This window comes from Crocodylus porosus, unplaced genomic scaffold (assembly GCF_001723895.1).
Source record: "Crocodylus porosus isolate Cpor-Errol unplaced genomic scaffold, CroPor_comp1, whole genome shotgun sequence".
Lineage (NCBI taxonomy): Eukaryota > Metazoa > Chordata > Crocodylia > Crocodylidae > Crocodylus > Crocodylus porosus.
The window spans coordinates 58,451,444-58,464,438 of NW_017728949.1; the positions used below are offsets into that span (position 1 = coordinate 58,451,444).

The 12,995-nt window shown below is 46.9% G+C and overlaps 1 protein-coding gene across 1 annotated transcript in view; it reads right to left on the bottom strand.

Annotated features, from left to right (window-relative positions):
* The window catches only part of TFCP2L1 (transcription factor CP2 like 1), a 38,423-nt gene that overhangs the window by 19,036 nt on the left and 6,392 nt on the right, over positions 1–12,995 (bottom strand). Inside the window, exon 2 of the mRNA XM_019554108.1 lies at positions 85–161. Within this exon, the coding sequence (XP_019409653.1) occupies positions 85–161 (77 nt within the window). The remainder of the gene's footprint in view (positions 1–84; positions 162–12,995) is intronic.

Sequence of the window (12,995 nt, forward strand, 5' to 3'; positions counted from 1 at the left end):
TGTCTTCAATGTAAGCAAGGCCTTGCCTTTTATCAGTATCTGTATGTAGTAGCAGGAAGAAAAGAAATCTATATTTCTCCTTACCTTTACATATTTTGTGTTTAAATCTTGAAACTCTCCCACTTTCCTATTCTCAAGTAGACGGATTTCATAAGACTGACCTAGAGTTTAAGGAAACATTTCCAAGGTGTTTAGCATGTTGTAGCAATGAGAGAGAGTCATGCTGGCATTTACGTTGCTAATAAAGTATTAGATTGATCAGGGAAAGCTCATTCTTGGCAACGTAAGCTTGTTTGTCCCACTAATGAGTAGGCCTTAAAGCCAGGCAGATGGGGGGGGGGGGTAGTCTCATGGTTAGGGCACTTGGGCTGGCAATGAATAGATCTGGGTTCATCTTCCAGCTCTTCCACAGACTTCCTGATGACTTTGGGAAAGGCACTTCATCTTCCCGTGCTTTCGTTCGCCTATGTAACATGGGAGCAAGGAGCACTTCCTTTGACTCGTCTATTTAGTCTAACCGTTCACATTAGGGACTGAACAGTTAACGCAACGGGGCCTCTTCGTTCTACTACAGTGTGACTGGGGATAGTCTGGGTCTGATCTTGCGCCCCATCCACTTCAACAGGACTTGAACGTGGCCTTCTGCCATACAGTTCTTGGTTCTGACACTCATCCTGCAGGACCAACGATGGACACTGCAACTTATACAGCAATGCCTTGCTATCCCCAGGAGGGATGCAGCCAAAGCATTTGTTTCTGCATGCATTAAAGAACTGCCAGTACATGCACAGTGGCAGCATATAGGACTGAGAGCAAGATACAGAAATTACAGGGAACCTAAAGATACCAGAACCTGGACCTGCAATGAACCTTTTGCATGCAACCCATCTGCACCGAACCAGTGTCTGGAACAAAGGCAGGGCAGTGTCAATACAGTAAAAGGAGGAAGTAGATACCCAATATAGCCAGTTTTTCCAGTTTGTCTTGCCATCCCCTTTTGCTGAAGAATGCTGCTGAAAGTGGAACAAGGCAGGCCCTCAAAAGGTGAACGCTGCTGATTTTCCAGCTTAACCTGTGTTACCCTCCAAAGGAAAAAAAACAAACCCCTACGAACAGATGCATCTCTCTCAAAGCAGCTGTCACTCATCGGCGGGAAAAAATGCTACATGTCTGGATTTGAATCCGGGAAAAGCAGACACGAGATAACAGGTACAGTATTTGAACAGAGAGCCTTGAGACTCGTGGCGGTTCCAGCTGGCATTGTGCAAAGGGGCAACATCAAAACATCACAGGAGCTCGAGGTAACGAAGCTTGTTCTACCGGCAAAATAGAAAGGCTGGCCACGTTCTAGCCCCAGTGTTTGCACCAGACACCCAAGGCTTAGAGTGAAGACCCATAAGCAGGATACAACCCTGGCATCCAGCAAGTGGCTAGATGGGGGGAAAAATGGTAAAGATATAAGTGGCATATAGTGTTCCAAAGTCGTACCGTATTTACTTAAATCCAAGACGTGGTTTCTTCCCTCCCAACCAGCACAAGGGGGGGAGGATCCAAGCACCTTCCTGGGGCAGGTGGCACCTGACCTCCACCTTTGGCCCCAGACCCAAGCTGCCACTTGTTCTGGGCTGCAATGGCTTATTTAGCAGGGAAGGGGGAGAAAGCTTGCAGCCTCCCCCACTACCTCCTCCTCCTCTCCCCTACACATCCCCCCACCTTGCCTTCTGCTTTGGCTCAGGTACTTCCAGCACCAACCCTGCCCAGCCAGGAGTTTCCATTTTTTCCATTGCTTTTTCTGGCTGGGCAGAACAGGGCCATACTCCTGCTGATGTCGCACAGTGGGAGTAAAGTTGCAGCAGAAAATAAGGGTGGGGGGGAAGGCAGGCAGAGGCAGGGAGGAAGGGGAAGGGGACCAGCTGCAGGAGGGAACAGGGAGTGGGGGAGACAGCTGCCCTTTGCCCTGGAGGAGCAGAGCTGTTTCAGAAGAAAAAGGGGGGAAGGGACAGGCATGGGGAGGGGCAAGAGCAAGGGGCAGGGATCTAGACCCTCACCCTCCCCACCGCTTCAGTGGGGTTGGGGGGGAAGGGACATTTAAGACACCCTACCACTAATTAGATTCTATACATGAAAAGTTATAACACATTTATAAAATTTTCCATGTACAGAAGCTAATTAGTGGAAGGTTGCCTTAAAATTGAAATGGGCTTGGATGTGGGTAAATATGGTATGTGCACCTTTTGGAAGATGTGGGCCAAAAGCACCTGGTTTACTTTCAATAGAAACTCGGTCTTGCCACGAGCGCAGGATGTTGGACATGGGGCGGCTGGCGTTTGTACAAAAGAAGATTAGTGAGTTCAGCAAGTTTACGAGTTCCCCGAAAAACAATGGCGAGCTAGATGCCTTTTATAAGAGTCTGGGCAGAAGTACCAAACACACACTTGATTTTAAGCAACAGAAACTCCACTGACTTTCAAGTTAAGCATGCATTTAACTGATTTGTGGGATTGGGACCTTTCCTGTTCTCCTTGTTTAACACACCTCAAATTCTCTCCATACAAAAACACCTCCCTCCTCCATCTGTATCTGTATCTGAAAATGAACCTGAGCATTTGAGTAATTTAACAGAAGACAAGGGGGAGAAATTGCATATGGGAAGGAAAACGGGCAAAGGCTATCTCCCTATTAATATGCACGTTCTGGGGGATCACAAGCAGCCCAGCATGAAACGCCCAGCAAGTGCCAATGCAAAACCTGTAAGGGCACTTTCTACTGTAATTCACACCGTCACTGAAACAACCGTGCAAGACCAAGCAGGAAATGCACTTCACCCACACACCTGGAAGCAGCCAATTCGTGCTATTTCTACCCCCATGTGCTGACTGAAACGCTGAAATAGAAAGGTTAAGGGATTTGTCCAAATCCATTCATAGGGAGTCAGTGGCAGAGTCAGGAAGAGCACCCAAGACTTTCCAGATCAGAGGCATTAAAAATGAGGGGTGGCAAGGACCTCAGGAGGGCACATCTTGTCCAACCCCCTACTCAAAACAGCACCATCCCCAACTATATCATCCCACCCAGGGCTTTGTCAAGTGGGGTCTTAAAAACCTCCAGGGATGGAGAGTCCACCACCTCTCTGGATCACCTGTTCCAGTGCCTCCCCACCCTCCTAGTGAGAAAAGTTCTTCCTAATATCTAACCCAAACTTCCCTTGCTGCAACTTAAGACCGTTGCTCCTTGTTCCGTTATCAAATGCTCAGAGTCAAATGCTCAGTGCCCCATAAAAAACACTTGACACTTACTTAAATATGAGCCGTAGAGGCTCTCATCAGCCCCTACTGCGTTGGCCTTGTTTGAACTAACCTAACTTGCCCATCATCAGCTTCCATAAGAGAAAAACTTAAGTGGGCCCTGTTCCCTCCAAGCCCATTTTATATACCAGAACTTTGTACCATGAGTTTTATTGCCTACAGTCCCAGCCTGGTTACCAAACACCGGCCTGAACTTAAAGATCCCCCAAAATCAAAACGATTCTGTACAGATCCAGACTAAAACAAGGGGGAAAACAGACAGACATTCTCCCCACACGTAAATCCTTTCCCCACAAAGGCCTGCCACATTACTATTAGTTGAAACCCAAGGGAAAATGCTCTGTGCAAAAACAAATGGGTTATCAGACTTGAATATCCAAAAACCATCATTCAAAAAGACTTTCCCACAGTAGTCGGTTGGGTTTCAGGCTCTAGACAATTCCTCCACAGAATACTTGTCAGATAAGAACGCAGCCCATTGAGTTTCACAAATGTTTCTATGGAAAATGCCATACTTCACATGCTTCCTAAATGTCCTTATGGGACGATTCCCTGCTGCCCCACCCTCATCCGAAAGCAGGTCTTACACAATCTTGACTACAGGCAAGGTTAGCATTCCTCCACACCCGCCACTATTGGCCTTGATGCTGTGACAGGGCGACTCATTCATATGTGCTGTCAAATCCTCTCCCTCCGATTCTCACAAAAAAACCTTTCCCTTTGTGTTGCAATTAAGGAAGATCTGCATTAGACTTAGTAAGTAGGGGTTAGAGTCTTTTCTCAGTTATGCAAATCTTTTATGTAAATAATAGGCAAAGTATGACAGCAGTAGAGGTCTTATGGTGGTCACCTGGTTTGCCCTCCCCTAAGAGAGGAGAGCTCCCCTGTAAGATTTGAAAACCATAACCTGGGGGAGTCTCCGATTTTATTACGGCATTGTGATGAGCAGCCCAATTTTATTTGCAGACACTCACCAAGTGTCAAAGTGCAATTTGAACCCTGGATTCATCAGTCCATGGTCAATGCTACCCTATTATTCCCTGCTATGGATAGAAAAGATCAGATGGGGCTCAGGCACTTTTTACTACTCTTGTTCAGACCAGCTTCAAGGAAGGTTAGAGGATGCCTGGGGAAATGTGGATACTATTCCTACCAATGATACAGCCGCACCAGTGAGGGTATTACAATTGCCCACTGATTATTGTGGATGTAGCAAGAATTATTGTTGTGGAAATACTGGATCAAAAGTATTGTTTTATAGACTAGGAATGAAACCTGGCCCCAACTGAAACCAATGCCTACGTCCCCAGTGACTTCAGTGAGAGCCAGGACTTCAACCAAAATCTGAGGTAATCCCAGAGCCATATGAAGTCACTCAGGAATCAAACGGGTGCAGATTTGCAGCTTTCTATGCATGCTACATCAATCCCTCTGCTACAGATATGAAAAGAAAAACTCAGCTAAGAAACATGGGGGAACCAGAATACTGCACTCCAATTCCTAGAACAGACTGAGAGATCCAGGCTAGTCCTGCCACTGAACCCATCTCTAAGGTGAGCTGACTTTTACATGCGAGCACCTCCAGAAGCACAGGAAAGAGTTTTCCCTTAACTGAAGCTATTCATCCATTATCCCAAGGGCTACAGATAGGCCCAGAACCACGTAAATAGCCCAGAGGAGCGCATCCAGGGGCTGACTGCCTAGATCAAGGCCCCCTGCTAAAATAACTTGGCCACGTGTTCTCGTTGTGGATGAGAACAGATGGACCATCTAGTCCCCCATTACATTTATGAGGAAGGACTAAAATAAATAAGGTTATTTAGTCCAGAGAAGAGGAGACTGAAGGGTGATTTGATGACAGTCTTCAAATACCTGAAGGACAGTTACAGAGTGGATGGAGATGGCCTTTTCTCTGTGGGCATAGGAGACGGGACTAGAAGCAATGGCCTCCAGCTGCACCAGAGGAAATTTAGTTGGAAAGTTCCTCCTCATCCCCAACCTACGAGGGTGGTCAAGCATTGGACCAGCTAGCTAGAAAGATGGTGGACTCTCCATCCTTGGACGTCTTCAAGAGCAGGTTGGACAGACACTTGGCCTACACACCAGTCGGGGATGATCCTGCCTTGAACAGACTAGATGACTTTGAGGTCTTTTCCAGCCCTGCTTTCCTATGATCCTACAAGTGGTCGACTTCAGCCAGGCTTTGCCTTGACCTGCAGAGCTCCCAAGAGGGAGAACACCAAGGGGCCATATAGGACACTTGGGGAAGTTGAAATACTGCAGTTACCCCAGGCTTGCCCTGTGGTCCCCATCTTCAACGGATTATCCAATCTTTCTCAGAGCAGCTCCAAACCCCAGTGTGAAGGGAAAGTGCTTGCTGAATCTTCTCCACACCCATGCTCACAGCACTCGTATTGCTGGTGGGACTGCACCAGTGTTGACAACGAGCCCAAATGTTCCCATATTAAGAGGCTTTCCAGGCACACAGCAGAACATCTCCATTTGGCAGGGTGTTAAAAAGGGTGAACAGTAGGTTTTCCACAGTCTTGGACAGGTAGTAGAGAGCTTACTGGTCTCATCTGAACAATTTATACATGCTGACAGAACTGTGTTGCAATGCTGGGCATCTATTGGAGCACAATGCCCTTTATAACACTATTGAATTAAGGAAATATTTTTGCAAACAAGCTTCTCATATTTGTGCTCAAAATGAAAGAGATGGTTCCATCTCTAAATCTCATCCAAGGCTTCTCTTATGGAGACCCACCCTCCCTCTAATCTCAGCTTCCTTCATAGAGCAACACTAACGAATATCCAGGTAACAAGGTATTCCTAAAGAGACAATTCGGCTCTCCAGTGCACTAAAGGTTTCACTGGGAAGAGGTTATGTTGCCACTTTTCATTGGAAGAGGGCAATCCCAGAATAGCAAATACTCACATAAGTCCAGGAGTGGGCAAGGAGTTCATGCCATGTTGCTTGAGAAACAAGACTAGGCCAGGACAAAGTGAAGTGCCTGGATTCACTATGTTCCTAACTTGTCCTTTATGAAACAATTCCACCCATCTCTGAGACAGAGATTTACAAGCTGTTCACCAAGTAACTTCTTCCATCTTCGGCAATTAATGCAGGAAATAACAGTTGCTACGTTTGGGACAAAAGAACTGAAAGCCAGACATTTGCTAAAAAGTCACTTCTATTACATTTCCACCACTGGGACTGGGTCACATCTGCAGCACAAATTTCTAAATTTAAAAAGAGCCGCTGTTCTTTCAATATTCAAGGTTATCTAAGGTTCAAATACTCAACTATTTGTCGAATTAGAAATGCTACTTTAGTTATCAGTTTGGCTTTGCTACTTGCATAGTTTTTTTTTTTGTTTTTTTTTTTTAAATCTAAAACATTAATATGTAAAGCTGATTTCTGGCTAGGTGTCCCAGACAGTAGCATCCAGCCAGATAAGAAAGCCAGATCAACTAGCTAGACTCCCAATTCAAAAGCCAGCTTACACTGGACAAAATGAGCATCGAGTCAATGCAAGCCAGACCAAAAAACCCCCCAAATCCACACACACACACACAGAGCATACCATCTTCTTTAATGCAGATCCAAACACCATGGAAGGACCCAGATAGAAGCAGACTGGATGATTAAGCAGTGCCACGCGCCAATACAAATTCTATTTAGCAGCCTAAGAAGGATATCTAAAGATGTGGCACTGATTATGGCAAAAAACCATGGCCAGCTGAAGGCAACTAAAGGGGAGATGAGCAGCCGTGGAAGGAAGAGAAAAGTCATTTTCCTCCAAAATCCAAGAATGCATAAGGAAGATCAGTGTATGTTACCATTCAAAAAGAATTGGATCATTGTTTTTGATCATATCAGCAAAGAATTCACAAGCTAAGGAAGAGCTAGAGGAAGTGATAAGGATCAGGCCACAGTCATGCATACTTCATCCATCTGTTCTGGTTGACAAGCACAAGGTCCAAGCCTGGCCCCTGCACACAGCTTGAGAAACATCCTGCAGAACGACTTGCGGAGGCTAAGAAGGAGACAGAATAACTCCTCCCCTGGCCACACATGGCTTTGGCAGCTGCCATGGTTGCCCGTTATAGCTGCAGGGCTCAATAAGCTCAGTTAAATGCAACGTGGGATGCTAGGAAGCCAGTAGCCCACTATGGGCCACCCTCAAACCACCCTCTAGATCAATGATTCTCAACCAGAGCCACCAGGGCACCCTGGGGTGCCCTGAGGTCCTTCCAAGGGTACCGCACATAGCCAGCACTGTTGCGTGTACAAACATGATTCACAAGATAAACCCAGAGATTTCAAATAGGAACCCAGTGCCTTAAAAGCATTTTGAACGGGTGGGTCTTTCCGAGCTCTTTGAACAAAAGAACTGCTCTAGTATTTTTCAGTCACCAAAAAAAAGAACAAAGAGCTAGCGTTTTCTGGGGGATGTTTCAAGTCTAACAAGGGGTATCTTGAGCCAAATGAATAGTGCCTTGGAGTCTAAAAATGTTGAGCGCCACTGCTCTCTACCATCAGGAGCCCCTTCAGGGCATAACTCCCGAACGCAGGGAGCAGTCCTACCCCTCTGCCTTCCCCTCACTGAAGCCATGCATACTCTCTTCTCTTCAGGAGACTGCCATAGTCTTAGATTCATAGACACAAGGGCTGGAAGGGACCTCAAGAGATCAGAGTCCAGCCCCCTGCCCAAAGGGCAGGAAGTCACCTGGAGTCAGATAACCCCAGCAAGATAACCATCCAAATGCTTCTTGAACGTGTCCAGAGTAGGTGCTTGCACCATTTCTGGGAGAAGTCAATTCCAGACTCTGGAGACTCAGACAGTAAAGATATTTTTCCTTATCCCCAGTCTAAAATGGTCTTCCAGCAGTTTGTGACCATTAGACCAGGTCTTCCCTTGAGTTGCTCTCGTTCTCCCAGATCCTGATGCACACCCTGATGTACTTATAGGCTGCCACCAGAGCAGGTTTCCTGCTCTCTTGACCTCTAATCATGCGGGCAGCTCTCCTCTGGACTCTCTCAAACTTCTCCACATCCTTCCTAAAGCATGGAGCCCAGAACTGGATGCAGTACTCCAGATACAGCCCCACCAAGGCTGAATAATGTGGGAGGATAACATCCTGGGTCTTGCTTGAGACGCATCAGTAGGTGCAAGGCAGGGCTTTATTTGCTTTGCCGGCTGTGGCATTGCATTGGTGGCTCATATTCATCTTGTGGTCAATCACCCCAAGTCTCTTTTGGTCACGGTGCTAGCATTGCCGAGGCTATAGGCACGATGTGGGTTCTTTCTCCTGAGGTGGAGCACCTTGCACTTCTCAATGTTGAAAGTCATCAGGTTTCTATCTGCCCATTTTGCAAGCCTAAGTCAGCCTAAATCCCCAGCCTATCCTCTAATGTGACCACACTTCCCCATAATTTGGTGTCATCTGCAAATTTAGCCGGTTTGGTTCCGACGCCTAAATCCAAGTCGTTTGTGAATGAGTAATGGTCTGAGTACCGAACCCTGAGGGATGCCAATAGCCACCATGCATCCTTACCTGAAGCAGAGGTTTTGGTTCATAGAGTGTTTCTGCCCTGCCTCCAGTGACAATCGAGACAGTGGGGTTGCAGGAACCAAACGGAGGTCAGTTCAATTAATATAGGTATTTTGTGTCTGTCTCCTTGTTCTACACCTCTGCCCCCTCTGGCATTTCTCCTTCTCCACCTCTTGGTCTTATCCCTTTTTCCATCTCTTGCCTCCTGAATGCTTAAGACACTCAAGAGCATGACGCATTAGAAGGAAGGCCCAGCACTCATTTACTGTGGCAGCACCCCACTCAATCCAAGTCGGCAAACCATTTATTTCAATCAAAATGGACATGCTGAGACATTTAGCAATCCTAAATTGGCATTCTCCCCCTTGCACTGTGCAGCACACATCTTTTATTGGCATTTAATTCCTTCAAGAGATCTTCAGTTTTGAACTAAGAGAATGTAATGGACCAAGAGACTCCAAATCACATCTCAACTTACTTGGTTCAGTCGTGGCTAAGGACAGAAATTACACAAACTGGCTTAAGTGATCAGAAACTGTTTAAACCTGTAACAGAACATAAGCTCAGTATACATAAACCAGTTTCAAAAGGACTCAAACTGGTTTAAGATAAAACCTGGCTGACTGTGGTATTAGGCTTAACTGATTTGGGTCAAACTGGTTTATGGAATTTCTGTCCCAGACCCCTTCCTAGTTTAAGTTAAATCAGAGTCCCCCAGTATCCCAGCATGCTTTGCAGCCCTGGCCTGGGCCATGCCATCTGCTCCAGAAAGCAGGGCTGGCCCTGACCCTCTACTTCTTAGCTGGAGCAGTGAGGGCTGGCTGACAAGGGGGTAGGGGCGGGGCAAGCCCAACTGCAGATGCAGCCCAGTCTGCGGGGGTGGGGGGGACTGCCCCCTCCACAGCAAACCCTGGCTGGGGTCTGGGGCCAGGAAGGAGGGTTAAACACCCCTTCCTCTTCTCAGACTTACTGCTGACTGCAGCTGTGGACTACAAATCCCAGGGGCACCTGGAAGCAGGAAGAAGTGATAAGCAACCTGCAGAGTCCTGCTTCAGTGAGAGTCTGGACTGCAAATCCCAGAGACCTTGGGGGCAACAGGAAGAAGTGAACACACAACCAGACAGCCATGCTCTAGCACCCCCTGGCTTCTGGCCTGAACCACTTCAGGCATGTGGCTGCATTTCCTGAATCAAAGGTAAATGTCTGTCCACTTGTTTCAATTTAATCTGTGCAGTTTACACTAACCTGCAAACAGTGAATCGATTCAGCCCTGGGCTTTTTGACTGTCTGTATCTAGCCACGCAGTTCATTTCAGTCTTCTGTGTCCCTCATACATGTTGACTAAACATCCCACCCACTCCGAGCCAACTATCCAGTGGCTTTATCTGAGCATTGCTTGTACTACGGATTCCACTAGCAAGGGAAAGCAACTCTGCTCTATCTGCCTTCTGAGGAATAATTTTGGTGTCTAGTCTTGTACAAACAGGAATCTAACACGTCTCAGATGATTCAAGCACATCTTAATCACATCTGCAGTACCTCTGACTGTCCAGATCAGAATGCGCGATCACAAGGGACTGACTCTTGCTGCTTTTCTGCTGACATCATCCATGCAGAGTTACATAACATCCTCACCACCAGTTTGGACAGTTGGATTTTTTTCCCCCCTTCTGTCATGGTTCCGCATTTGGTTGGGCTTCACAAGACAATTAAGGACCGTCAAGGTGCTGCACTACGACTTTGAATTGAGTTTGGTTCTTAAGATCAGCCATGGACTTCTTACTCGACTCTGAGCAGGTCACTTTGGCTAGGGACAAACATTACACATAAACCAATTTAAGTGATCAGGAACTGGGGTTAAATCTATAAACAGACCAGATGTTCAGTGTGCATAAACCAGTTTGAAAATGACTGAAACCAGCTTGAGATAAACCTGGTTGAATATAGTATCAGACTTAACGGTTTATGCAATGTCTGCCCCAGACCCCTTGCTCATTTAAAAGTTAAATCAGAGTCCCCCAGCATCCCGGCATGCCCTCTGGGCTGGGTAGAGCTGTCTGCTCCACAGTAGGGTTGGCCCCTCCCCTCTGCTCCCCGGCTGCAGATTGGCAGAGACTGCAGGCGTCTGCCAGTTTTAGAACTGGTGGCATGTTCTAAAAACCTCAGATTCTCATCCAAGAAAATTCAGTGCTGCACTCTACACTCAAGGGTCCCAATTTCAATGTCACACACACCAACGTAATCCCACCGAATCAAGTCATTAGCACTGATTTACAGTGCACACAGGCAGAATCTGGTCTAGAAGCTTTGCCTGGCCAAGGAACGCATGGAAAACTCATGGGATTGAATGTGTAATCACAGTGAAGTCAAGCTGGAAGGGACTTCCAGAAGTCATCTAAGTCCAACCTCCCACCTGAGGCAGGATCATCCCCATCTAAACCGAGACTAACAGGTAGCATGGAGAGTAAGCAGTCTCCTTAGTTAAAGGGCAACTGAGAGCCCTGCTCCCGAGGCATAGGAGTTTAAATGATCCATTTGGCTCAGAGCTCCTTGTCATCTGATGGAAAATGCATCGTGCCCTTAGGGATGGTGCTGAGGCAGGCTCAGGTGTCCTGGGAGGTCAAGTAGAGAGATAGCTATCATATGTGGGAGGCAAGAAACTGCTGCCAGCAAAATGAAGGGATTGGGCTGAGACATCTAGAACTTCTCTAGACCCCCCATCAAGTGAGAGACCAGGACAACTCCAACCCAAAGTTTCAGATGCCACTAGAAAGACGCCCCCCACCCAAAAAATCCAAACTTTGGCAAGACATGAAAAGTGCTTTCATCCCCCTGCTTCATCTGTGGCAAGCTGGGGCATTTTTGATATTCTGGGCATTGTGCCTGGTAGCTGTATGAGAGGTTGGTTTGTAAAGCTTTCAAGAACAGGTTAGACAAATGCCAGTCTAGGATGAGTAAGTTAAAGATGATCCTAGCTTGAGTAGGGGGTTGAACTAGATGACCTCCCTTCCAGCTCTACTTTCTTATGGCTTATAGCAATTTAAAAAAAAAGGATGGTCCAGCTTTGCAAATGCTTCTTGGAAACGATGGGAAACTAGAATAAACTGGAAGTGCCATGATGGAATGATCCTAAGGCATCTTCAGAGCTCGTCATATGAGCAAAAGGTGTGCCAGAGGCGGGCCCATTTATTACAAAACTCAAAGCCTTGTGAATAAGGGCAATGACAATTAGGAAGACCAAGACAGTTTCTCAGGGCGAGGCAAAACAAAAATATCCTTGCCATTACAGCTATAATTAGCACAGCAGCATGCCTGATCAGAGATGAATACCCAGCCTTCTGCACAGTTCATTCAGGCAAACAAAGGATCATCCCAGGACATCTACGGTCAGGAACTCAAGACATCAAGTTCTGTATGAGCTAATATCAACACAGAAACTGTTTCCATCAACTCTATGCCTCCAGGCATAGGAGCAGATTCTCCAGCTGTCAGAAAGTCACGGAGCCGGATTGCAAACTTCAACTCTAGTCATGGCAAAGGTTCCCCATTCTACTTCTTTCTGTAGACTTCATCTCCCTACATACTTTGCAGTTCAAGACATCTTTAGTCAACTCTCCCTGCTCTCTTCTTTACTTCTTTTCATTAGGAGAGGAAGCAAGGTGCGCCATCTTCAACATCTTCATCAGTGATTTGGACGAGAGGGTAAAAAGCACCTGTTCAAATTTGCTGATGACACTAAGATGTGGGGGGACGTGGGCACACTAGAAGGAAGCAACCAGCTACAATCAGACCTAGACCGGTTACAGGGGTGGGCGGATGAGAATAGGATGGGATTCAACACAGACAAGTGCAAGGTGATACACCTGGGGAGGCACAACCGGCACCATACCCACAGGTTGGGGAACCCCCCTCTTGTCAGCACGGAGGCAGAAAAGGATCTTAGAGTCATCATTGACTCCAAAATGAACATGGGCCAGCAGCATGGGGAGGCGGTCAGGAAGGCCAACCGCACCTTGGCATGCATCCACAGACGCATCTCGAGCAGGTCCAAAGAGGTGATCCTCCCCCTCTATGCGGCGCTGGTCAGGCCGCAGCTGGAGTACTGTGTCCAGTTCTGGGCGCCGCACTTCA